Genomic DNA, 27,649 nt, shown 5'->3' with positions numbered 1-27,649 from the left:
TTTTATGGAAGTCAAGCGAAACAAAGTAAAGGCATCACGCAATTCTGAGTGTTAAAATTAAGACACAAACTGAATTTTAAAAAGTCATGCCTGTTTTGATGAATCCAGAAAAATGGGTATTGCTGTGCACTGCTCCTCTTCCAGTCTGTTCCTAATATTATGTATGAGTCACAGAATGTGCAGAGCTGGACGCATTGACATTCAGAGTCCATAAAGAGAGCCTATCTGGGCAAATCTCTACAGATCCTACTGCTGAATAAGCACAGTCTGTTCTTATGATAAAGGAATTTCTGTGCAAGTGTTATACAACCGCACAGAACTGTGTTCCTTTCGAGACAACTTCCCAACGTCATACAAGGCATGGACACTGACAAACCACAGAATCAAGTGGGATGAAGGGAACTGTAAGATATACACAAAGGAAAGATGCAGCTCATCGTGTTTTACACAAATTGGACAGGATTTGATGTGTATGGTTATCACTAGGAGTTCAGCAATGCAATCATAATCCTGCCAAACTTTGGCATTGCCTGGTGTGAACACTTGAAAGATACACAAGTATGAAGACATGATGCTGACTTCAACAAATGAATTAAACGCTTCCAATGAGATGCTTAATAGTATAAATCCATATATATAAACTGTGACAATTCTCACAGCAAAAAAAGGTGAAAATCACAGACAAGCTTTAAAAGCAGTTTCACTACTCCTGTTGCCTTTGATGACTGTTGAAGGAACATAAAAACAAGAGGTAATTTAGCCCAATGAGCTTATTCCATCATTCAACTTGATTATGGCTGATCTTCTGCCTCAATGTTACTTGCCCTACTTTCCCCATATTGCTTTATGTTATTAGTATTCTGAGGTAGACAGCTCTCTGGGGCAAAAAGTGAGGTCTGCAGATGCTGGAGATCAGAGCTGAAAATGTGTTGCTGGTTAAAGCACAGCAGGTCAGGCAGCATCCAAGGAACAGGAAATTCGAAGCCTGTTCTTAGCCTGCCTGGCACCCTCTCCTCATTCCTGATGAAGGGCTCTGGCCCGAAACGTCGAATTTCCTGTTCCTTGGATGCTGCCTGACCTGCTGTGCTTTAACCAGCAACACATTTTCAGCTCTCTGGGGCAGAAGTTCCAACAATACACCACCTGCATATTTCCACAGTTACCAAATTGTGATACATAAGCTAGAATCTAGTAGCAATCAAACAAATTGGCATAATCATACACACTTGCATTGTCACTTTGCAATGTGCACGCTTATTGGGCACTATTTAAAAATGATCAAACAAGGATTAACCAACAATTAAGCAATAGGTTTAAAGTATTTACATGGTGTAAAAATTAAGTTCACTGGAACTGACAACTTTTTTTCCATTATTTATAAACCTACTGCTACTTACTTTACGCAACATAAAGGGAAATGTTATGGGGTGTTCCCAGTGCTGGGGAAATACAAATTGTTACCATTTGACAGCAAGAACAAGCAATCAAAAATTAAGCTGGAAGAAAAATCTTAGTATAAGTTTACATCATGCATGACAAAGGGCAATTTTCTGCATTGGATGCATTGTATTCAGAACACTTGTTAAAAGACAGACAGTACAAGACCGAAATTAGTTTCATTCTACTCATGCAGAAAGTTTAAAAGGAATGCCACACTTTCTCCCATTTAATTGTCTCTAACTTCAGTTCACCGCAAACTATTCCACCTTCCATGCACTCAAGTTCCTCATGCCTCCTTGTAAAAGACTCAAAACCAAAATTTCAGGCATATGACATCAGCATGTGCAGTTTGTCAGGAAGAGTCTGTACAATCTTATCGGAGGCTACAAGAACACATATTTCCACTGTGCTACAATCAAAAAGTACTGAAATGTCAGGAACGTGCTGCATTCTCCAGTTGTACAGGAATGTCTTCACACATTTATTATATTAAAGAAAAGCAATGTGCAATGAGTTAAAATCTGATAGATTTTTAAGTTACACAACATTCTATTGGACAAATATAACTGACATAATGTACAAGTCTTTACAGGTTAATAAGCTGTACTGAACAGGATGGTTCCTGTCCAGGGTTTTAGTTTACTGCAGTCTTGCAGTATCACTAAGGCATGTTTTATGGGGAGGTATGGGTGGGTTGTTATAAAACATAAAACAGAACACTGTACATTTAGAATTTGCAGAAACACCACAAGGCATTTTGCACCACAAAGAGGAGAACAAACTGGGCAATTTATATATATTATGTAATTTTTCCTTTGAGAGAGAGGGTGCAGGGGTTTGGCTTTACTTCTCTCAATACCGCAGTTAAATTTGTTAGCATCAGTAACAAAGCTTTCAAGTCTTTCATGTGTATAAACACAAGAACTGAAATAGCTGATTGACTGAGAATATTACAGGTACTCTCTCCTTTTTAATTACAAAGAGTATTCTTTAAGTAATATCACCTCCAGCGCCCCCCAACCGAGTCCATGCAAATGATCCCACTGGTCCACAAAGTGATTGTTTAACTGCCCCTAGGAGAGGAAGGGGACGTTGGAGCCAGTTACTGTCCAGTGCATTCAGAATACCCAGTGTCTGCTCATTTTCTCTTTCCTTTCCATTTCTTCCGCCTTTCATTTTGACAGTTCACATTCCTTTGATTAAGTGGACCAGGACATTATTTACACATTAGACATTTCTGCTTTGCTGAGTGCTATTGCAAGCTCTAGGTCCTCTTGTTCTTGCCTTCGCAACCTTTCCAATCTCTCACGTTCTGCTCTTTCACTCTCCCTTTTTGCCCATTCCAGCTGCTGCTCTTCATTACCAAACTGGAAAGAGAAAAAAACACAGGGGAAGTATTAATACATCTTGATGGAGATGTGCAGCCCTTAGACAGAGCAACCAAAACCATGTGTGAAAAGCTGAGAAATCAACTCAAAGTGAGACAGCAACATGACAGCTGATTGATGATCAGCAGAGCTTCCTCCACGAGCTGTACATGACAAGAGCTCTTGTGGCTGAGTTTGGAAACCATGACCAACTACAAATCAGATAAAAAGACCAATGAACAATTCATTTTTAAAAATCGTGCTGCATGTTTCGAGCATTTGACTATTAGTAATGTACATAAAACTGCATTTAGCCCTTCAGGTATTACTGCCAGGCTGTACAATTTACCCTCGAACCTGGTATAGCCTGCCTAATTTATGAAGTCAGTCAGCTAACCAGAGTCTATACTAAAATAGATTAAGATCTGCAAGCCCTTTCCGACACTCAAGTTAATATAATTCCTGGATACTCAAAACCTTACTCCAACTTTGTAGGATGTTGCTGTTTGCAATTTGTTTACCGTGTTTTCTTTAATACAATCGTGGCTGTACTTCAAAGAATTTCATAGATTGTGGAGAAGCCTAGGATAAAATCAGAGTGTTGGAGAAACTCAGCAGATCAGGCAGCATCTGTGAAAACAGAAACAGAGCTAATGTCTCAGGTCTGACAGGATTCCTCTTTGAAGGAGATGCAAATGAAACATGAAACAGTAACTCTTTCGCACTCTCTACAGATGCTGCCAGACCTTATAGAGTTTTTCTAGCCTCCACAGGACTTTGCTTTTATTTAAACATTTTGGGATGGCCAGAGATCAAGAAACACTTTACAATACTTTTTAATACCTCTTACCATTCAGTGAAGGTAAACAAATACACTTCATAGATTTCTTATAAATAGTAATCCACTCTAATTCTGCCCGACAAGTTGTATCCACACTTCTCCTTTCTTATACCCCACTTGCTCATATTACTCCAATTATGGTTTTTGAGGGATATGTGCTGACCATGGAAAGTGATGGATTCACTTATTTGAGGCTGGTTACAGATTTTAAATTTGCGTTCTGCATTTTGTTTAGATTTCCTACAGGGTGGAAACAGGCCCTTCAGCCCAACCAGTCAACACTGACCCTCCAAAGAGTAACTCACCCAGACCCATTTCCCCCTGAATGATGCACCTAACACTATGGACAATTAAGCACGGCCAATTCAACTAAGCTGCACATCTTTGGACTGTGGGAGGAAACCCATGCAAACTCTACATAGACAGTCACCCGAGGCTGGAATTGAACCTGGGACCCTGGTGCTGTGAGGCAGCAGTGCTAACCATTGAGCCACTGTGCCACCCACTTTGCAATCATATCCTCATTTGATTTTCCTTTCTCCAGTTCAGTTGTTTGCATCACTCTACACAATAGAGTCTGAGTGCGAGAATCCCACTACTTTTCACTGAACAAATTGAAATGTGGTTGAACATGGGTGCCCAAAATCATACGCATAAATTAAGTGTGGTAACAAGTACAAAGGAGTTAAAATTACTTTATAATTCTCATATTCTTGAGTCACCCATGATTGTGAAAAGTTGTTATAAAGTAGCTTCATGGTTACAGGAGGCTGTCACGAGACTAGAGTCATAGAGATGTACAGCATGGAAACAGACCCTTCGGTCCAACCTGTGCATGCCGGCCAGATATCCCAACCCAATCTAGTCCCACCTACCAGCACCCAGCCCATATCCCTCCAAACCCTTCCTATTCATATACCCATCCAAATGCCTCCACCACTTCCTCTGGCAGCTCATTCCACACGTACCACCCTCTACATGAAAAAGTTGTCCCTTAGGTCTCTTTTATATCTTTCCCCTCTCACCCTAAACCTATGCCCTCTAGTTCTGGACTCCCCAATCCCCGGGAAAAGACTTTGTCTATTTATCCTATCCATGCCCCTGATAATTTTGTAAACCTCTATAAGGTCATCCCTCAACCTCCAATGCTCCAGGGAAAACAGCCCTAGTCTGTTCAGCTTCTCCCTATAGTTCAAATTCTCCAACCATGGCAACATCCTTGTAAATCTTTTCTGAACCCTTTCAAGTTTCACAATAACTTTCCGATAGGAAGGAGACCAGAATTGCATGCAATATTCCAACAGTAGCAGAGCAGAGCCCTGCAGGACCCCACTCAACACTGACCTCCAGGCAGAATACTTTCCATCTACAACCACTCTGCCTTCTGTCAGCCAACCAATTCTGAATCCAGACAGCCAAAGCTCCCTGTATTCCATACCTCCTGACTTTATGAATGAGCCTACCATGAGGAACCTTATCAAATGCCTTGCTGAAGTCCATGTACACCATATCCACTGCTCAATCTTCATCAACCTGTCTCGTCACCTCCTCATGGAAATCAATAAGATTTGTGAGGCATGACCTGCCCCTCACAAAGCCATGCTGATTGCCTTTAATCACGCTATGCTTTTCCATATAGCCATAAATCCTATCTCTCAGAATTCTTTCCAAAACCTTGCTGACCACAGACGTAAGACTGACTGGTCTGTAATTGCCAGAGATTTCCCTATTCCCCTTCTTGAAAAGAGGAACAACATCCACCTCCCTCCAATCCTCCAGTATGATTCCCATGGAGAGTGATGCCCTATAATAGTTATCATGAGGTCAAATTCCAACATTTCCTGTATCAGTTGGGTCAAAAGAGAAGATACATAGGAAGTTTTCATTTAAATAGGACCCATTTAATAACATCCAGGTTTCATGCATTCTGATCTGAGCCTTAGATTTCAAGATGCTATGACAATTATATTAAGTCCCAACCTCCACACGATTCCCACCATTCAATCCTACTAGATGTTATCAACTAGATGTTATCCTTTGCATTAGTCACTTGGCAAAATAGCTTGATGCCAAACGTATTGTGTTAACAGAATTCAAATAAAAGTACTTGTTTCCACATATCAGTTAGCAACAATGGATGTTGAACTAATATCTTGAGAACCAGTCAGGGAGATTTTCCTGATGTCCTGCTCAACAGTTATCCTTCTCCTAATGTTCGTAAAACAGCCACTCTGTTAATAATCAGTTGAGGAACATTGCTGCGCACAAATTGGATGCCACATTTCCCTCCATCATAACAAAGACTGTATTAAAAGCAAATAAGCTGCAAACTGCTTTGGTGTAGCTCAAAATAATGCCAAACACTATGCAATTCTTTCCTTGTCAAGGCTGGGCTACAATGTCATATTTTCTTTTACTGTTTGAGACAGTAAAAGTGCAAGGGAAGGAAGCATGATTGACTGGGGTTCTGTACAATATTAGAGGGCTTTAGTTCATTGCAAGTTCATTAAATGGAAGCAAATGTGAGGACTTCTGGGCCACTACAATTCTGTACGAGTTACCCAAAGTTTGCTTCAGATATTCATTCATTTCAAATAACAGCAGCAAAATTTAATTCAGTGTTTGGCTTTGCAAATTAACTATGCTTCGTAATAAAGGTTGCTGCCTATCGTGGTAATAGAGAGGACAGATTACTCAGAGTACATTTCAGCTGTGGATGTGCATTTGCCCATTCAACAATCTGATTCAGACAAATGTGGCATTACCATAAAGCAGGAAACCGAGTGAGTTGCTGTTTCTTGTGTGGTAACATGAGAAAACCATATTGGTCATGTGGTCTTTCTTCTGTGTATGCTGCACAGTGGGCTTGATTCAGAATTATTTTCCTTTCTTTCAAAAATTTCATTAAGAATTTAAATACATGTACATTAGGAAGCCAAAAATGTGGGGGCCAAATTGAAAGGACACTGGTAAATTAAAAGAATGAAGAAAACCACCTCTCAGGGAATTAATCAGTACTGTCAATTTCCAAAAATAAAAATTATGCAAATACTATACGAGAAGTGATGCAGTAGGTGCTGTGACTTAGAATTGTCCGAACTGGGAGCTCTGTAACAACAAAATAGTTTCTACCAGCTTAGACTGCCTTGTCAGCACAATAGAAGAGCACATAAATCTCCAAAGAAGATTAAAAAGAATATTACTGGATTCTGGGCCCCAATGTGACCCAGTTGTAAGTTTCCTTAGCAGTTGCTGTTTTGACAAAAGTGAGTTCAGCTAAAGTTTTCTGTCTAAATATGCATACCTCTAACATCGCCATACCTAATCTACAGGGAATATTCAGGCAGAGGAGGGGCGTCCTTTATTCCCCAGAACAGCCTGATGAGACCACAATACCAGATGCTGCTATCCTGGTTAATGTGGTCTCAGTTATCTACAGAAATGGCCAGCAATATAGGAAGGTTGATGACCTCCTTCGCACTGCTGGGTTAAATGCCTCTCTCTACAACATTCCACTCACCCCATTTTTACTACTGCACCTACCTTCCACCAAAGCTCACATTCTAGCTCTCATTATTGCCTGCCAAGTATGTCCTCACTCCTCTCACCCACCTAAACACCACACCCACTCACATACACACACAGAAATCTGCATGGCCCTTATCCTGCCTGAATACTCTCACTCGGGACACCTCACTACCTTCCTCCCCTCCCACGAACAGCTGTGCCATCAATATTCACCTCACTGAATCACTACTTTTCTCTTAGTAGAGGAGAAAACAGCCCACAACGAGCAAAAGAAGCAAATATGACTGGTAGGATGCTCTACAAAGAGAACATGTCGATTCTACCTGTCTAGAGGATCCAAATGACAATGTCCAAACCCCTGGACTTCTCTTCACTTACTGTACCGGGGCCCCTAGAACAAGTGTTTTCCTGAACTTCAGTGAAAACCACTCCCCTTAGACTTTCAAACCATGTCGTTTGCTTGCAATACACGTAGTGTGTTTACATAAGCTGCAGGCATTTGGTGCAAGCATGAGATTGAGGCAGCAATGTGTTGTGCAGAAAGATGTCTGACCCTTTGACTGATGACCGCTGAACAACATCTCATGCCGCCTGACTTGGTGAGGGAAGACAACAGTCCTGTGAACCTTTAAACTGTGGCTCAAGGAGACAAATCACAAAAGGGGAAGGCAAAGATGCTGAGAGAATCTAGTTAGGTGCTACAAGAACGAGCAAGCAAGCAGCCCTAAGATGCCCTGGTACAGTGTGTGAGCTGGGTACCCATCCTTGCACACAAAGTGGCCTTGCAAAGTACTGCAGAGAAGCTGAACCCTTAGAAAGATTGCGCATCTACAGTTTTCTCATCAATTTCTATTTGCTATCATGTATAAACTGGGTAAATCTGAAGCAATGAACCTGGTTATATAAACACATAGGAAATCAGATGATAAGGAACAAAATGAGGCTGACCAGAGTTTGTGCAAAACAGGAGTTAAGTCCCAAGATCCCATTGCTGGCTGAACAAAATGTTTAATTTTCCACCTGCCTTTTACAAAACGTTGTTGCTATTGGAAGTTTACCAATTGAAGAGGGTAGATAGTGGTCACTCCAATAAGTTATGCAAGGGCAGAACAAGGTTAAACATCAAGAGACCATTCTTTTCCCAAAGAATGGAGAACACTGGCGGCAGCAGGGGATACGAGATTGCTGGTTTGTACAATGGAGAATGGTTCTCTAAATTCCCTCTATAACAGATGGGACTCCTGTAAAGTTAATCAGAACCAGGGTACTGTCCTGGACTAATTTCATACGTTAAGGGATCGAGAGAGAAATGTTCAGATTTCCACGTCCACAGGCCCTTCCAATTTGTGCAAGACTTATTTGTTGTTTTGGCTGGGGTGGGAAATATAGGTTTTTTTTTAGATTAGATTAGATTACTTACAGTGTGGAAACAGGCCCTTCGGCCCAACAAGTCCACACCGACCCGCCGAAGCGACAACCCACCCATACCCCTACATATACCCCTTACCTAACACTACGGGCAATTTTAGCATGGCCAATTCACCTGACCCGCACATCTTTGGACTGTGGGAGGAAACCGGAGCACCCGGAGGAAACCCACGCAGACACGGGGAGAACGTGCAAACTCCACACAGTCAGTCGCCTGAGGCGGGAATTGAACCCAGGTCCCTGGCGCTGTGAGGCAGCAGTGCTAACCACTGTGCCACCGTGCCGCCCCATTGTGATTCTCAAGACATTGCAGAGGTAAAAAGAAAACAAAGCTGAATGGGGTAGTGTTTCTATTCCTGCCCTTGCTTCCAGAAACTTTGAGAGGTTAATAAATCCAGAAAGCTGAGATAATCAGAACACCTCAGTTTTTACCTAGGCATGAGTGAAACACTAGCTTCAAGCTGCATTCTAATCAGGTTGTGAATGTTTACAGAGTAATCAAACTGGTCAAGCCTTTTCGACTTTATTTCCACCAAAGATGCTTATTTGGTAGTTACAGATCTAATCATCGGCTAGTGCCAGAGGAGAATCACATTGAAGCCCGTCTTTTCTTATCCATCTCTTATCCATTCAATTTAGTGTCATCAGCAAACTTGGATATGTTACACACAGTCTCCTCTTCCAAATCATTTACATCATGAACAGTTGCAGGACACCGGGCACTAATGCTTTAGGCCATCAGCTTTATGCCATAGTTGCTGGCATCCAACAGTCTCTCCATGCCATTACAGCACATCCCTGATTCACTTACAGGGCACTGGTGACTATTAAGACACTGCTGTGCGCAGGGACAGGCACCTAGCTCACAGACTGCACCAGGGCATCTCAGGGCTGCTTGCTCTTGCAGGGCCTACCTACCACATGTATGTTCTTGCTCACCCTGCCCCTATTCAGGGATTAGAGTAAACAGGCAGGAGGCTGGAAGGACACAGCAAGCCAGGCAGCATCGGAGGTGGAGAAGTCAACATTTGTGGGCGGCATGGTGGTTAGCACTGCTGCCTCACAGCATCAGAGACCCGGGTTCAATTCCTGCCTCAGGCGACTGACTGTGTGGAGTTTGCACATTCTCCCCGTGTCTGCATGGGTTTCCTCCGGGTACTCCGATTTCCTCCCACAGTCCAAAAATGTGCAGGTTAGGTGAATTGGCCATGCTAAATTGCCCGTGGTGTTAGGTGAAGGGGTAAATGTAGGGGAATAGGCCTGGGTGGGTTGCGCTTCGGTGGGTCGGTGTGGGCTTGTTGGGCCGAAAGGCCTGTTTCCACACTGTAAGTAATCTAATCTAATCTAATATTTGGGGTGTGTCTTTTCCACGTTTCGAATGTGACTCTATTCAGGGATTAAGCTAAGGACCTTTCTCAGCACCACACTGGATGTTGCATCTATACAGGTGAGGAATCAACCACTGTTTGAAATCACTGGTTAGTTATCTCATTATTGATTTCAATCAGCTGGAAAACAAAGTACCTCTCGAAGCATGATCACTGCAATAATCACAACAGCAAACTGCAATCAGATATGGGACTGTTTTGAGGTAGTAGTGAATCCTGACTTCTGTGGCCTGTTTCATTTCAAATTTGACTAATGGCAACAGGATTATTTCAAACAGTATTTTCAACCTTTACCTGTGAACTGGAACTTCCAAGTACTTCCTACATAATAAAGATCAGACTAGCCGACTTAACATCTGCATAACATACCTCCTCACCTTTGGTTCAATGAAGAGTGCAAGAGGGTATTCCATGAGCAGCACCAGGCAAACTTAAGAATGCAGAGTCAACCCAGATGAAGTTATAACACAAGGATACCTGAATACCAAACATCAAAAGCAGCATGCAGAACACAGGACCAGGCAATCCCACAACCAAAGGAGGAGATCCAAGCTCTGCAATCCTGCTACATCCAGCTGTGAAATGTTTACGAATTAAGCTTGCACTCTTAAATCAAGTTCTTCAATTGCAGAGCCAGATAAAGGTTTAAATTGTCATTAATCTATCCTGCAACAGGCCATGTTTGCAGCCTCAGAAGAACACCTCCCTTTTGAAATTAAAGGTCACCTACATAACCACAGTTTTTCCTTATGATCTTGATTCACTATCCCATCCTATTACACAGGCAAGCATGGTAGTTCAGTTACTCAATTATGATGCTAGAATGAATCAAATTTGAAGAATGCAGATTCAGTAAATATTGCAGTGTCATAGAGCCACCACCATAAAAAAATCAATGTTTTATGATTTGATTAATGAAGAATGTTAGAACTCCTCTAGGAATTTTAATGTCAGTTTCAGGGTCACATTGGGAGTGCTGATGAAAATCAAAGCTAAGAAATTTATTATGAATTTTTAAGTCCTAAACCATATTTCAGACTGTTCTATTTAATTAAATAGTCAATGCAACATATGGAAAATGACCGATTTCACAATTTAACAAGCAATGCTATGTACACTATAATAATAGTACAGATCTGCAATAAATATCCAACTTTCACTTGCATAGTATCTTGCACAACCTCTGGATGTCTCAATGAAATGTAGTCACTGTTACTTTTTTTTTCCAATAACAGTACACGTTCTTGGGATTCGAATATTGTAGGCCAACACTATCTATACTTGAGAAGGTGGTGATGAGTTAACTTCCGTTAGTGGTGTCAGTTAAAGTCTAATAGGCTGGAACACAGAAACTTCTCACGTTCTTCTTTAGTCTTTTAGTACAAAACCAAATATGCAGAATGTGCTTAATTCTCATGTGAAAAGTTTGAAAATCGCACTGGAGTCTTGGGTGAGTCTGTGTGCTTGAGTGCTAATTTTCTGACTTAAATACTAACCAAACTGAGTTGTCATGCAAGGTGCGATGGTTGTGTTGAATAAAGCTGAATAGTACTGTTGGTTTCAGTTTGACTAGGAAGACAGGAGCATTAGGCCAATCAGTCCTCAAGCCTGCTCTACCATTTGACTAGATCATAGTTGATCAACCACCTCGATGCCAGGAGTCAGAGGAAAAAAAATCATAGTTTGCATTTGGGATAATTTCTTAATGACATTGATCAAACCAGTGATCAGGCTACTTTAGATCTGGTACTGACGTAGATTTAATAAATAATCTCAGAGTTGCAAGATCCCCTAGAAAAGAGTGATGCTAAGTTAGCAAAATGTAGTTTGAAAGTAAGAATCTTGGGTCAGAAACAATTTGCTAAACTTAAATAATGGAAATTACATAAGAATGAGGGCTGAGTTGGCTGGGATGGACTGGAAGAGGGGTTTAGTAAAAAAGGTGGCAAATAAAACAATGGTTGACATTTAAGAAAAACAGTTCATAACCGACAACAAAGATATATGCCACTGAGGAAGTTGGATTCTAGAAAGGGATTAACTTACCATGGTTAACTAAGTTAGCTCAGGAGAGCAGCAAATTGAAAGACAAAAATATAAAATATGTCAAAGGTGAACCAGAGGATTTGGCAAGTTTTAAAAACTAAAAGATGACCAAAAAATGATAAAGAGGGAGAAAATAATCATTGAGGGTAAATGTACAAGTAATATTAAAGTGGACAGCAAGACCTTCTTTTAGGCCAAAGTGAACAGAGGCCCCTTAGACAGTGAAGCTAGGGAAATTTAAAAGGAGAAATGGCAGAGGAGTTGAGGAAATAATTTGCATTAGTCTTCATAGTAAAAAAACACTAGGAGCATTCCAAAAGTACTAAATAATCAAGGGACAAAGGCAGTCAGAAAATAAGTACAGTAACTATCTCTAGAGAAAAAAATGAAGGAACAATGGCTGACAAGTCACCCAGACCCGATGGGTTGCATTCTAAGAGCTCAAAAGAAGACAGTGAATGTACTGGTAGTAATCGCCCATAAATCCTCATATTTTGGAATAATCCTGGTGGATTGGAAAACTGCCAATGGAGTATCCTTATTAAAAAGGGAAAGGGTCAAAAAATAAAGTTGATTATAAAGAATATAACAGCCCAACATGAAATATATTCATGAAATATGCTGTATAATCAAGCAGAGTCAGCATAGCTTCACAAAAGAGAACTCATGCCTGACAAATTTATTCAGATTCTTTGAAGAGACAACAAGAAGGATAAATAAAGGTAACAAGCAGGAGAGCTTAAAAAAACAATATATTTAGATTCCAATAAGGTGCTTGAAAAGGTACCACAATGAAGGCTATTTAGCCTACTAATAAGATATGAACCCATGGGGTTGGAGGTGTTATATTAGCATGGATAGAGGATTGGCTAACATAAGAGAAAGTTGGCATTAGGGAGCATTTGCATGGTGGCAATCTATAATTAGGAGTGCCATAAGGATCACAATTATCTACTATATTAATCACTTGGATGAGGAAAGCTAAAAAACTATCACCAAGTTTATGGATGACAAAATTAGGAAGGAAGGCAGTTAGTGAGGATGAGAGAGACTACAGAGGATCTTAGGCATGTACAAAGCAAGTGAAAACTTGGCAGCCATATCAAAATTTGTAAAATATGTGGTTGTACACTTTGGAAGGAAGAATAACAGAGCAGAATGTTAGTTAAATTTTAAAAATGGCAAAAATGTACCAGGGAGCATCACGTGCAATTCTGGTCCTCTTACCTAAAGGAGGATGTTCTGGCTATGGCGGGATGCAACAAAGACTTACCAGATATTAATCCTGCCATCCCAGGAATCAGTGTGAAGGGAGACTGAATCGGCTAGGACTATATTCACTGGAGTTTAGAAGAATGAGGAGGGGTGGTTTGGGGGAATCTCTCAGAAACCCATAAAATCCTAAAAGGACAAGACAGGATAAATGCAGGAGGATGTTTTCAATCACTGGGGAGCTCAGAACTAGTGATCACAGTCTGAGGACATGGGAAAGGCCATTCAGGCAGAGAGATTTCTTCATCCAGAGAGTGGACAGCCTGTAAAATTCTCTGTCACACAAAACACTTGAGGCCAAACAATGAATATTTTCAAGAAGGTGTTAGAATATTTCTTCGGGCTAAAGAGATCAAAGGGTATAAGGAGAAAGTGGGAACAGGTTTTTGAGTGGGACAATCAGGTATGATCATACTGAATGGATGAGCATGCTCAAAGGGCCTATTCCTGCGTCTATATCCGATCTTTAGTGAATTGGTGGAATTCATTATTGCAGAAGGCTGTTGGGTTTGGTTTGTTCATAATATTCAAGGTTACATAGGCAGACTTTCAATTAAAAAGGGAATCAACAGTCATCAGGAAAAGGCAGGAATGTGAAATCGAGGATTTTAAGATCTTACTGAATTGGTGTAGCATACTCAATGGACCGAATTGCCTATTTCTGTTCTGAAGTCTTTTAGTCTGTTACAGTGCAATAAAAAGAAAAAAAATGAAATATTTGCAGAATTCAAGTTGAAATTCCCTGTTGGCTCGTTCAGCTATGATAAACAACATCCCTACACCACCCCCATGCTCCGAATTCAATGTCAAGTTTGTGCAGGATGAAAGGCCACTGGGATAAGGCATTTATGGATTAGTGGCCCAAGCAGCCACAGTCAGACAGGACAGGGAGCCAACTGTAGAGAGAATGAAGTCTTCAACGTCACAGGAAACTTTATCAGAATTTGTAAGACTGCTATAGTGGCAGGGAAACTTGATAAACATATATAAAGGAAATGCACCTGGTAGTGCAGCAGTTATATTTTTTGATGGCTTCTTCAGACAACAGAGGTTTAACATCCCACAATAACAATTTGAGAAACCAAATTCAATTTAAAAGAAACCCAGAAATAAAATTGACAAACATAAAAGTGACCATGAAGCTGGAAAATTGTTGTAAAGGATGACTGACTTCACTAATGTTTTTTTAGGTACAAACCAGCCATCCTTACTAAGATGACCTCTCAGCTGCTACTTCAGAAGAACTAGGGGGAGGCAACAATACCCCACATTCCAAAAATGAAATAAAACTGCATGGTATTACACAAGGCATTGAATGCAAACATTTACAGATCAAAAGCAAATTATTTCAAACTTGACGGAGATTGGACCTACAGCTATATCAATACTTGCATGGGTACTGATGTTAACGAAGGGAACAGAACTGCCTGTGAACGAAGGTGACACAATTCAGGTCTCTGGTGATGGTGTATTCCATTTTCTATATATAGAGGTGATGTGCAAATCCGACAGATACTGGTTGGAGGTGTGATTATGATACACACCACTGTTTATCAACACTGTGAAGATGAACTAGCTTTTACAGAAGTATTTGCTGTGAGAGGATATGAAACTGTAGGGTTGTAGATTGGTCACCTGGAAGACTACAAACAAAATCATTAAGCAGGGCCGTTAGGGTCAAAGCACCCTGTGAGAATTACTCAATCTTGATCACATACACTTATTTAATTAGTGGAAGACCAGGGTTGGAAACAATTAAGACTGAGGTGATTCAATAGTTCACAAACATGATCAATTCACATTCAAACAAACAGCTGTTCTTTACAGGGTTCATTCTCTTTAAGTTGGCAGGGCTGGCTTGTTCATCACTCATATCTCGTTCTGGAGGTCATGGACTGAAGTATCACTTCAAAAACTTAAGTACGTACTCTAAAACTAGATTCTTCTGGTGAAATATTATATCAAGAACCACTTTGTTTTCTCAGTTGATGCAAAATGTCCCAACCCAAAGCTTCAAGAAAAGTAGGGAAAATCTCCATGTCATAGACTGAGTCTCAATTAGCATTAATATAGAACATTTTACTAGGTTTTTAGCTTCATTACTGTTTTAGGCTGCAACATATCCCAACATCAAACAGTGACTACAAGTCAAAAATGCTTAATTGGCTGCAAAACCCTTGGGATAACCTAAGGTTGTGCAAGACCTTTTGAAATTTTCTGGCTAGCATCTATACTAAAAAACTAGTTACAGTGGAAAATACATTTGAATATATTCCATGTTTCCAACTACTGTTGGGAGTTAAACAGTAAATAAGTCAATCTGCAGTTATAAATATACGTAACAATCCAAGAATAAAGATGGACTAATTTCTAACCACTTCAATGTATAGTATTTTAAAAAATTCTCATATTAAAAATAGCTTGTAACATACTACATAGGTGGCTGCAGTTTTATGCAGAGTGAATAAAGATTGCATTAGTCAAACATCATCGTTTTGTGTGCATTCTGGCACTAGTTCTCACACCAGAATACATTTTAACACTCTCATCTGCAATAACGTAAGCAGTTTGGGGCTCCATATCTGAAGAAGGATGTGCCAGCATTGGAATGGGTAGAGAAGTTTACAACAATAATCTCAGGAATGAAGGGCTTGTCATATGAGGAGTGGTTAAGAACACGGTCTCTACTTGATAAGAGTTTAAAAGAGTCAGGAGGAAACTCAGAAAATTATAGAATACTAAGAGGTCTTTGAGAAGATGTTTCCACTAGTGGGAGAGACAAGTACCTAAGGGTACAGCCTTATAGTGAAAGGACGACCCTTTAGAACTGAGATGAGGAGGAATTTCTTCAGCCAGAAGGTGATTCATCTGTGGAACTCATTGCTACAGAAGATTGAGGAGAAGTCATTGAGTGCCTTTAAGACAGAGATAAATAGGATCTTGGTTAGTAAGGAGATCGAGGAAGGGCTATGGGGAGAAGGCAAGAGAATGAAATTGAGAATCATGTCAGCCATGATCAGTAGGCTGAATGGCCTAATTCAGCTCGTATATCTTATGGTCTCAAAGTCCATAAAAGAATGGGGGTGTATCAGAGATATTTTGTTTATAATAAGTATCAGTGGAAAAAAAATCCCAAGTTCTTCAACTATTTCAAAATTGCTGTCAATATGCAAACTCTAAGAGGGAGGTCATGTACTACATAAATTCTTAAAAATGCAAACAGAATTTTGTTTTTTAAGAGTCAGATGTGATGGGTGGGAACAGCTTGGCTGGGAACAGCAAGTCAATTCTACGTAGCTCAAAACTGGAGAGACTGTTTAAAGATTTTACTTTGACTGGCTTGAGGGGAGGTCTTCATTGCTTACCGTTCCTCCTCAGCAAAGAAACTGGACTGCACTGCCTGGTATTAAGTGTTTATATATTATACCAGTTACTGCAAAACTGTACACATCATATTTGTAATAGGAAAGCTAACAGAAGTCTACTGTAGGCAGTGAAACCCAGACTGTGTGCATCAGTGTCTAATCTACTGTTAATTAAAGAGAACTTGCAGTGTTTGTGAAATGTCACTCTTATAATGTTCAAAATATTATTTTGAAATATTACTTTGATGAGTGTTATTCCTCCAGCAATAAAGTACACGAAGCCCCATCATGAGGTTTAGTTTAGCATATGGCCACCATCGTAACCTTACGGAGCAGCGTTGTGTGTTACCACAGTGAGCTGTGGTCATGTGGCCTAATCAGACGTTACCAGACAATTGCGACTTCCAAATGAGATAACAATGACTGGAGCCACCAGCTACAAAGGCACAAACTCAAAAAATTCAAATAAAAGCAATGACATGGGTATAGCACTGCAAATGCTGTTCCTTTACATGATGAAAGTTCACAATCCTTTCACATATAGATACTTCTGAAATTGTGATACTCCAGTGTGTCCATGATTCTAGCCAACTGTACAAATAAAGCCTCTGGGACATGGTATAGATAAAGTCTTTGTGGCACGGGCATTGAACTTTGCAGTATCGTCACTTTCTGACATGCAGAAAACACTCTAGTTGCATTGTTCATAGTGCTCAATGTGCTAACCATGTATTAATCCTTTTCAGTCGGTAGGGGAGGATTGAGAGGGGAGGTTACTGGTTACTGTCTCCAAAAACAACTTGACCATTGATCCGACTTTTTTGATAAGGTGAAACAATAATTCAAAAAAGTATTGAATTCTCTAAGTTTGAATATGAACCTTTTAACACTGTCATTGATGTGATAAAATTCTGACACAAATATGAACAAAAAGGATAACATGTCAGAATGAAATTAGCTTGTCAGTGGGGTCTAAAACTTTGCAGAAACCCTTACATCTTTGTTGTAAAGCTTTCAAAACATTATACTTCCTAGTAGAGACTGGGTATTACCAAATCAATTACGAACAAATGCAGGTGTGAATGAAAGAACTGGCACTAATGATCCAAGATTTACTCAATGATTCATCACATACAACAGAACGTTTTTTTCCCTTTCTTCTTGATGATCGATGTGGGCACCACTGGCATGGCCAGCAGTTGTTGTCCATCCGAAATTCCCTTGAACTTAATGGTTTGCTAGGCCATTACTGAGGACAGTTAAGAGTCAGTCACAATACTCTAGGAATGGAGTCACATGTAGGGAAGACAAAGTAAGGGCAGTATCAGTGAAATGGATGAGTTTTCATAACAATTGATGGCAGTTTCATGATCACCACTGAGGCAAGCTTTGAATTCCATGTTTATTAGCTGATCTTAGTGGTGGAATTTGAATCCTCATCCACAGGCTGGGCTTCCGGATTATTAGTCCACAAGTAAGTTCGTGGAGACTCCTGTCTGTTAACAGTCATTGACTGTTGGCTGCTGTGACAAGTAGTGACAGGTAATCAGCTGATTCAGGGAGACCTTTCTAAGGAGGGTTAAAGGGAAGGGAGGCAAGTTAAAATTCAGGATTTCAGCACAACTAACATTGAAACACTTGTACATCCATTGTCCTTAGTTACCGTAGCTCCAAGTTCTGAAATTCTTTCCTAAACCTCTGCACCTCTCTTCACTTCAAGCCACCACTTAGAAAAGCCACCTCTTTTACCAAGATTTGAATCATGTTTCAGATGTTTAATTAAATAATATTTGTTGTTTATTAATTTCTGTAATAATGTATAAGCACTTGATGCCAGTGATGCTATGATTCAATCTGCAGTATCAAATTCAGCAGAGAGGGAATGTTTAGCATTCTGAATGAGAAACAGACAACATTTCCATTTTACAAGGGCTGGATAATGCTGTGGACTTACAGTAAGACCATCAAGTTCTGCACCCAGGCAAATCAAAGATTCTATGCTCATTGCACTGTCTCTCATGCAGCTCCCTAAGGAGATATTAAGCATAGTCTCGATCCAACGCACAACTGAAAATGTATTGCTGTGGTAGAAGAATTGGGGTCCTGAGAGCACAATACCCCAGGTTTTGCCTAGCAGAGAGACACAAGGCAAGCAAAGATCAGGAGAAATGACAAAATACTTCAGCAAAACATGGTAGCGCACAAGGACCCAATGCAGGTGTTGGGGTGAGAAGGTGAAGGAGAATGGTCTCATTTGAATTTGAAAGGGTTAAAAGAAAACCATTCTCTCTCTTCAATTTGCTGATAAGGGTTGAATCTTCTTTACTTGGAATAGGCTAATATAGTTGACGTAATTCCTCTTGATCTGTACCATGGTCGAGTGTGACAGTCTTGGTAACTTTGTGCACTTTTCTACCTAACATATTTGTTTGAAGAACTTCTTCAAGATTCATGAAATTCAGACTTTTATCTTTGTCATGAGCATTCAAATATGTTGACATACAGAAAACGTAGTATTGTTTAGATAATCTGTACGACACCCAAGTGAGCATTAAGCAATGAACCTGGTTATGATCAGCAGAAGTGCATTGCGCTTTAAAATTACAGCAGCTGATAGATTTCATATTAAAACCCAATATTCAGAAATTCAATCCTCCCCTTAAGTTTAATTTAACAAAATGTTCTCTTCACGCTAACACTTCCACTGAATGATGCAATGAACTTGAACAGAGACTCAACCTATGACCTCACCAGAGCAATAATTCCCTTGGATCACGTGGTGCAACAGATATTTGGCTCCAAGATCCAAATTTCTCAACATTTTGTTAACAAGTAACCCATTACTTGTCAAGATTTAAGATGGCTTAGCAGTTTTAGTCAGTTTTTGTCCAATTCCTAAATTTTTTGTGCCTTCATATTCATGAAACGAGACTAAGACCTCAGTTTTTCAGATGTATGTGGGTGAAGTATACTACTTGTGACAATTTCACAAATGTATCCAATTACTGCAATGCTTGCTCCCAAATATACCTGTTGCCCATTACATGTTCCTGGGCCAGGTAAAACCCACATCAAGGGATACACATAGGAAAAGGGGTCAACCATTCATCACCTCAATCCTGCTTAGAATCCGGTCAGTTAGAATTTAACCCTTCTGAACCTTCACGCTATCTACTAACAATACTACATACTGTAATCCTCAAAATCCTCAACACCAAATAAAAATTTGGTTTAGAGGTGATTTGAGGCAAACCTTTTTCACCCTGAAGATATTGTGAATCTGTAAGTCTTTGCTTAGGAGGGTGAAACCTTGCAACCTTTTAAAAAGTACATGGGTGAGTATTTGAAATGTCACAACATTCAAAACTATGAGCTAAGTGCTGGAAAGTGAGATTAGTGTAGATGGGTGAGTGCAGACTCATTGGGCTGCAGGCCCCTTCTGTGCTGTATGACTCTATGACTATCAGATCGGGATGGAATAAAACTCTCCAATATACCCCTGCTGTCCAATTTAAGATCCATAACAAAATAATTTGTACTTTACAACAATTATAACTGTGTAAGACAGATTATACAATTTTAAGTAAAAGATTTTTAAAAATCACTCTTTTTAATCTATTCTGGAATGTTTATGACCGTGTTTAATGCAGGTCTACTAGCAAATGCATTTTTGTTTCTTACTGATGCAGTGTTTTTAAAATATTGATTGGCAGGTAAAAATGTACATAAACTCATATTGTGGTCTAGCCCCTTAATGGTTATACTACTTCATAAATTTTTAATATAGTTATATACTTAGAATCTTTTCTTTTACTTTGAAAAGTGCTGAGTTTTTTTAAATGTAAGGAAAACAGATGCAAGTGCAATCCTTGTCTCCTACTCTAGGGAATATAAGCCATCAATATTGGACAGCCTTGCAGGTCAGTTTACATATACTGTCCAAACAGTGGAAAGCATCCTAAGCTTAAATTCCAATCAGTACAATGCTATTTGGACTTATAACATTTATTTTGGTTTAAATCTCTTGGGATGAATGTTCAGAAAGGACTGTGCCCAGCACTGTTGTTTCACTGAGTTAATCCTACTTCATTAACATGGGCACGTCATAGCATACAAAATAACAGTAAATATAAAAGATAATTTTACTTGTTGCAGAAAAAACTAAATATAAGATAGTCACTAATAAATTCAAATACAATCTAGGAGAAATACTTTAATGAAAATATAAGACTTGCTACTACAAGGAGTAGTTGAAATGAATGACATGAATGCATTTAAGAGAAAGGTCAACTGAGCAGATAAGAAAGGGTAAAAGGATATGTTGATAGTGTGTAAAGATGTTGGTATGGAGCATAAATGCCCAGAGTGGAACATTTGGACTGAATGGCCTTTTTCTGTGTTCTGTATTAATGCACATATTGAAAGGTTAAAGTATCTCCATCATTGTCAATTTGTACAAAGTCATGTAGCTGAAAGCAACAAAGTGCCCAGGTACCCTGACAAATACATTCATATCATCCTGAGGAAACAAACACAAGAGAGGTTGCGTGAGAGTTCTGACTGCTGAATTAGAGCCATCTATTTAAAATTCTGAATGGTGTGAAGCCAGTTATTGTTTTCCTTCCCCGTGTTGCATTTTCCAGGATTTCAGTGAATGGCGAAACAAGCTAAAGGGCTAAATGGCCTCCTCCATTACTTATGTTATATCTTCAACTTCTACATTGTTAAGTTTCCATTTGTTTAGGTTTTCCTACTCTCTCTCTCTGACTAAATCTGTTAAAATAAGTGATGAAATGAAAAAAAATGGAAAATTTTGAAAAAGAAAATGCATCTGAAGGGTGGGTCCGACAGATCAGAACTCACTCATCCTCACAAACACACATTCCAAAATTGTTGGTTCCTTTCCAACAACTGCATCTCTTCAGGGACAAAAAAAAATGCAAGAAACATTTTGAAAGAACATGCTTAAAAAGAAATTATATCAAATGCTTTTTCTCCCCATTGTATGATAACAGTCCAAATCAATATTTCTCTCTTCAATTATCTTATAAACAGCAAACCATTTTAGCTGATTTAGATATCAAAGCTGACAAATATGGCACAATCCCACAAAATTAAACAGAAGAAACTCACAATATGAATCATTACATTCGGGGAATGTATTGGGGTGGATAATGTAGTTTTTCAGGAAGGAGGGAGAGAGATATAGAGGAAAACAGGCAATTGCAGAACAATGAATAATATGACCAAATCAAAACTCTGGTACTTGGCGAGTCCATCTGTGAAATATTATGGGCAAGCAACGCACAAACTCATGAAACAGAAGATTCAGCACATTATATAGCATAAGAAAAACACAGGTATTGGTCTCTCATATCTATCTAGTTTATCTAGTGAAAGCTGAACCATTTAAACTAAAAAGGACCCAGTTTAAATCCATTTTACTTTATATTATAGAATCCCTACTGTGGAAACAGGCCATTTGGCCCAAAATTCCACACCCACCAAGACCATTCCCCTACTACTCTACTTTTCCCCTGACTAATGCACCTAATCTACACATCCCCGAACAATTCGGGTTATTTAGAATGGCCAATTCACCTAACCTGCACATCTTTGGACATGGGAAGAATGTGCAAACTCCACACAGGCTAGAATCAAACCCGGTTCCCTGGCACTGCAAGGCCATTTAGCCTTTGAGCTTTTTCTCCATTCACTGAGCCACTAAGCCAATGATTGATGACCAGCAGTCAAAATTAATTTAACTTGGGGTGGTCATGCAACATTTGATAGTTTCAATTGTGAAAAAGTAGCAATTAGAGTTCTCACTGCATAGAAAGTTAACACAGCCACATTGCTATTGATACACGCTGTATATTTTCTTAGTGTTCTCCCGCTCTCAAATTCTCTTGTTACACTGGAAACATTAGTAAGGTATTTAACAAAAGAAAGCACAGCACCTGAGAACACTCCTGTATTCAAACATAGCCCAGACACATAGATATTCTAACAAGGTTCACTGCGTAGTGATCAGGAGGAGGATCACTGGTTAATTATTAGCACAGAAATCAACTGAGGCATTCACAATAACTGCCCTGGCTGAGAGTAGCAAAACAAAACCAAAACTGGAGCTGGACCCTTTTGATTTACGTGCCTCGGTCTTACATACATGTTACAATGTAGAACATTGTGAAAGTGACTAGACAATTCAATAAATCTAACCCCTACCATAACTGGGCACTCTTAGCGAGGTACATAACTATTTTCACAACTGCATAGAGATTCACTAGAGAAGCTGTAGTCTTTAGGAATGAACATCAAAGCAGCAATATTGCAAAGTATCTCTTGTATGATTGTTATGATGACAATTATACATCAGAGCTAGAGCCTCAATCCAACAGGTAGCACGAAGAACGAAAATGACTTGTAATAACTATACACTGATTTCCACAAATTTGTGAGACATCGACAACTTTTTAAAAAACTGAATCAAATAAAGAAAAAAATAATTTATCATGAATTTTCAACACTCCACAACCGTCACATTAGCAGAAACTGCATATCAGTTGTAGTCAGTCATTTTCTCAGTTGAAAAGGCAGCACATGTACCAAGGCCACTTGTGGCCAGCAGAATGCAAGTTTGGGTCACTGATGGATCTTAGATTACTTAACTGCAGCTCTAAATTTCCTCATTTACTGAAAGACACTCATTTTGCTGATTAAAAACAGGAATTGCGATCATTCCATGATAGATTGGGCACACCTTTTTTGGAAATTTGCATCAACATATGATTATTTTGCTATATTATCTTCTTCCATTCCATCCCATAATTTTCTTGCTTCTCAGAAATCGCACTATAACCAGCAGTGTGATACAAACAATAACTGAATACTCAAAACCTACTGCAGACCAGCATCAGGTCAGAAAACAATGACAGTAGTTGACTGGAAGATGTATTTTCTAGAATTAGGAAGGTCACACTTAAAAACATGAAAATGAATATTCTTCCAAATTTGCTCAATCTCCAGGTACAAATATAATATGCACTATAACACCGCAGAACCAAACATTGAAACTCAACCCTATGGCACTGTGCCAAAGGTCTTGCAGTGAAGAGGTAGCATTGGAAATGGGCTCAAGCTTTCTCTAACGAGCACACTCATCTCTGTTTCATAATGCACTTGTCAGAGACTCAGTCCTTTTGGAAGGAAGAGATTCCATGGAAGCTGATAACATTTTTTTTTGATCCGCTGAGAGTTGTAAAATTTGTGCAAAGCAAAACATAATTTATCTCAGTAGAGGAAATAAGACAAGATAAAAATATTAACACCTTTCTGGAGGCAAGTATAAATTCTGGAGATAAATATTCAGTTATGAATTTCAACAATTGAGAAAGATGGTATCTAAAAAGATATTTGATCTGTTTCTCCACCTATAGTGGGTTCAAAAATAACAAATTTTTAGTCCTTTTTGTCAAAATAATGTTAAATTTAAGTGCAATTGTCATAAAAATTTCAAATGTTGTCAATATAGTTATTCAAAGCACAATTCAAAACTAAGATGGAAGTGTGTTTCTGAGCTATGAACAGACATCAAAAAGAAATGTAAACGTTCAATAAGCTGAGTCAGTGTTCTCTAATCAGACAAACCCATTAGAATATCAAAGCAGAATACTGTCAACTTTCTCATTTGCAGTAAAAACCTGTGGAGTTAAAACTTTACATTCTCTGGATCACTACCACAACCATGCATCAAACCTTGTTGTGCCTTATGTTGTACACAACTACAGCTTTTATAAAAGGACAGACCCTGTCCCAACAGTATTTAGGTTTACAACGTAAACCAGCCTGAATACATGGCTTGAATATCTAGTAGACATGTGTGATGATAGAGACGTCCACAACTAGGCAGCTTGTAGCAAAATGCCCCAATTCAAGGAAAAGCTCAACTGCATTGTGAGAGACCTGGAATGTTAGAGAAACCATAATTTTAACGTCACAGGAGGGGTGGCCTTATGGCATTAGAACAACAGACACAGTTGGTTTGAAGTCATTAAGTATTACAATTTGTTTCTGGCTACTGCATTTTCCTCCAGTCCCTGGAGAGAAGATGAATGCAGGCTAATGAGTGAAAGACTAACTTGCTGTCTGTGTGGGTGGCCTGAACTGTTCAGTTTGCAGCAGACAAAATGGCAGCCTCTGCTGGCAATGTTTGGAACATGCTTGATGTTGATTTTGAGGTCCTTAGAGGTAGCAGTGTTAACATATTAAGTGTAATATTGTTAACAGATTACAGATAAAATATGAAAAATGACAGCTGGGTGATGTCTAGTCTGCTAATGCGATTAAGAAGCTGAACAACATTGTGTTCTTGATACAGACTCATAGTTAAGAAGTAATATCAACTAGTACATGACATCACCATCGTGTGTGCTTGGCCTTCGTTCATAGCACTCTTTCTAAAGCTCTGTCCTGTGCCAGTCTTCATTTGCCAACCTCCCTCAATTTTCAAACCAATCAGAATCAATGTCATTTTCCTTCCTCTTCAAGATAGAAGATGGAATTATTCAAAGCCTGTTGCCCATCTCAGCAAGTGCCCTAGAGAGCCACCCTTCCCTTCATGTGCATCCCAAAGATAGCACATAAAACCACCAGCTTGAGACAAATCAGCTAGTACTACTGTTATCTAATTACAAATCTGTCACACTGCTAGACCTGAGGTTGAGAAAGGAATTTATATTCCAGGCGCATGTTGTTTCACGGACAATAGCACAATATTTACAGGGATGCACGTATAGTACAGTTAGATGCACAGTATCAGCTTCCATTATTCTGCTCCAACAGAGTGACAAGACATCCTGGTTTCTCCCCCAGAGCAAACTGATATGCCTACAGATTGCTCAAATATCCACGTTTTCAGCTCTACTGAAGCCCCAGACTTTTAATACACCCAAAAGTGTTCACCAGCTGAAGGCTGCATTGTCAAGATAGCATATGAAGTCATGAAATAGTCATCTTGGTACGTGGACCTACAAATCACACCAGGAGGACCAACATGTAGAGATCTACAGCATAGAAAATGGTCTTTCAGCCAGTCAAAATCAAACCAACAACTAATCTAATCCCATTTTCTAACACTTGGCACATAGCCTTGTTAGCCTTGGCATCGCAAGTGCACATCTACTTACTTCTTAAACGTTATAAGAGCTTTTGTCTCCACTACTATAGCAGGCAGTGAGTTCCAAATTCTCACCACCCAATGGGTGAAAATTTTTTTTCCTATATCTCCCCTAAAACTTCTGTCTACAATCTATGCTCCCTTTTTTTTTTACCTGTCTACTGTAGAGATTCCTCTCATAAGTTTATACATTTCATGTCTCCACCCAATGTTCTCTGCTCCAAGAAAACACCAACAGTCTGTCTAACCTCTCTTCATAACTGGAAACTCTGCAGTCCAGGTAAGATGCTGGTAAATCTCCTCCACATCCTCTCCAGTGTGATCATATCCCTTCTGTGACATGGATTCCAGAACTGTACACAATACTCTATCTGCAATATGACCAAAGTTTTATAGAGTTCAGCATAATCTCCCTGCTCTTACACTATCTGCCTCAGCTAATAAATGTAATTATTTAATATGTCTTCTCAACCACTTTATCTACCAAGAAACCAGTGGATACACACACCAAACTCACTTAGATCTCAGTGCTTCCAGGGCCCTACAATTCATCTTGTATTTTCTTGCCTAGTTGGTCCTGCCCAAGTACATCACCTTACATTTATTCAGATTGAATTCCATTTACCACTGAGGAGCCCATCTGACCAGCCCCTCGATATCCTCCTTTAATCTAAGGCGATCCTCCTCACGTTCCTCACCATTTAAATCAGGCTAACCAATCAAGGTGTTGTGTATGTCAGACAGGTTTAGAGATTTTCTAACACAATATTAAGAGATTTACTTAAATAACACGTTTGTGGCTGAGTTAATTGTTGCATCTGTAAGATTTTATAGTCATTGAGATGTACAGCATGGCAACAGGCTCTTCGGTCCAGCTTGTAAATGTTGATCGGATCCCTCTAATCCCTTCCCATTCATATACCCATCCTTTTAAATTTAATTGTACCAGCCTCCACTACTTCCTCTGGCAGCTCATTCCATGCATGCACCACCCTCTGTGTGAAAACGTTCCCCCTAATGGGGCAGCAAGGTGGCTCAGTGGTTAGCACTGCTGCCTCACAGTTCCAGGGACCCGGGTTTGATTCCCATCTTGGGTGACTGCCTGAATGGAGTTTGCACATTCTCCCTGTGTCTGCGTGGGTTTCCTCCGGGTGCTCTGACTTACTCCCACAATACAAAGATGTGCTGGTCAGATGAATCGGCCATGCTAAATTGCCATACTGTTAGGTGCATTAGGCAGGGGTAAACACAGGGTAGGGTTACTCTTCGGAGGGTCGACATGGGCTTGTTGGGTCGAAGGGCCTGCTTCCATACTGCAGGGAATCTATTCTAATCTAATGTAATCTTATCCCCTTATGTCCCTTTTAAATCTTTGACCTCTCTAACCTTAATCTATGCCCTCCAGATTTGAACTCACCCACCCCTGAGGAAAAGACCTTTTGTTATTTTATAAAATCCTGAAGTCCAAGAACCATTGTAAGAGGGGAACTGGAATGGAAACTGCTTACAATTCCCCCTACCCTCATCTTCTCACTGAAGAAGCAATGAAGTCAGTTTAGAGTAGCAAGATTTACAAAGCTGGGGACAGAGAATTAAAATCACTGGTGGGGAGAGGAGGCTGAGACAATTTAGAAGGTTCCTTTTCGTGGAAATAATATGGAAATAACTGCAATCAAATACCTGTTAGAAAAAGCGACATAGCACCCACAGTCCATTTCATTCTAATTGTGGAAGACTCACAGTTCTTATAATTACGATCAATAAATCTAATTGGTATGAAACATCAGTGTTACTCA

General features: G+C 39.6%; 1 protein-coding gene across 6 annotated transcripts in view; it reads right to left on the bottom strand.

The window, feature by feature from the left end:
- Window positions 1-1,560: 1,560 nt before the first annotated feature.
- Window positions 1,561-27,649, bottom strand: part of eps15l1a (epidermal growth factor receptor pathway substrate 15-like 1a) — a 366,481-nt gene continuing 340,392 nt past the window's right edge. For 4 of the 6 annotated variants that reach the window (XM_060846401.1, XM_060846406.1, XM_060846402.1 and 1 more), the window contains one exon: window positions 1,561-2,807. In XM_060846401.1, the coding sequence (XP_060702384.1) occupies window positions 2,661-2,807 (147 nt within the window). In that variant the 3' untranslated portion in view covers window positions 1,561-2,660. The remainder of the gene's footprint in view (window positions 2,808-27,649) is intronic. The other 2 variants (XM_060846405.1, XM_060846404.1) reach the window with 2 other exon arrangements.

This window comes from Hemiscyllium ocellatum, chromosome 28, assembly GCF_020745735.1.
Source record: "Hemiscyllium ocellatum isolate sHemOce1 chromosome 28, sHemOce1.pat.X.cur, whole genome shotgun sequence".
NCBI classification, from domain to species: domain Eukaryota; kingdom Metazoa; phylum Chordata; class Chondrichthyes; order Orectolobiformes; family Hemiscylliidae; genus Hemiscyllium; species Hemiscyllium ocellatum.
This window is presented reverse-complemented; position numbering and strand designations above follow the sequence as displayed.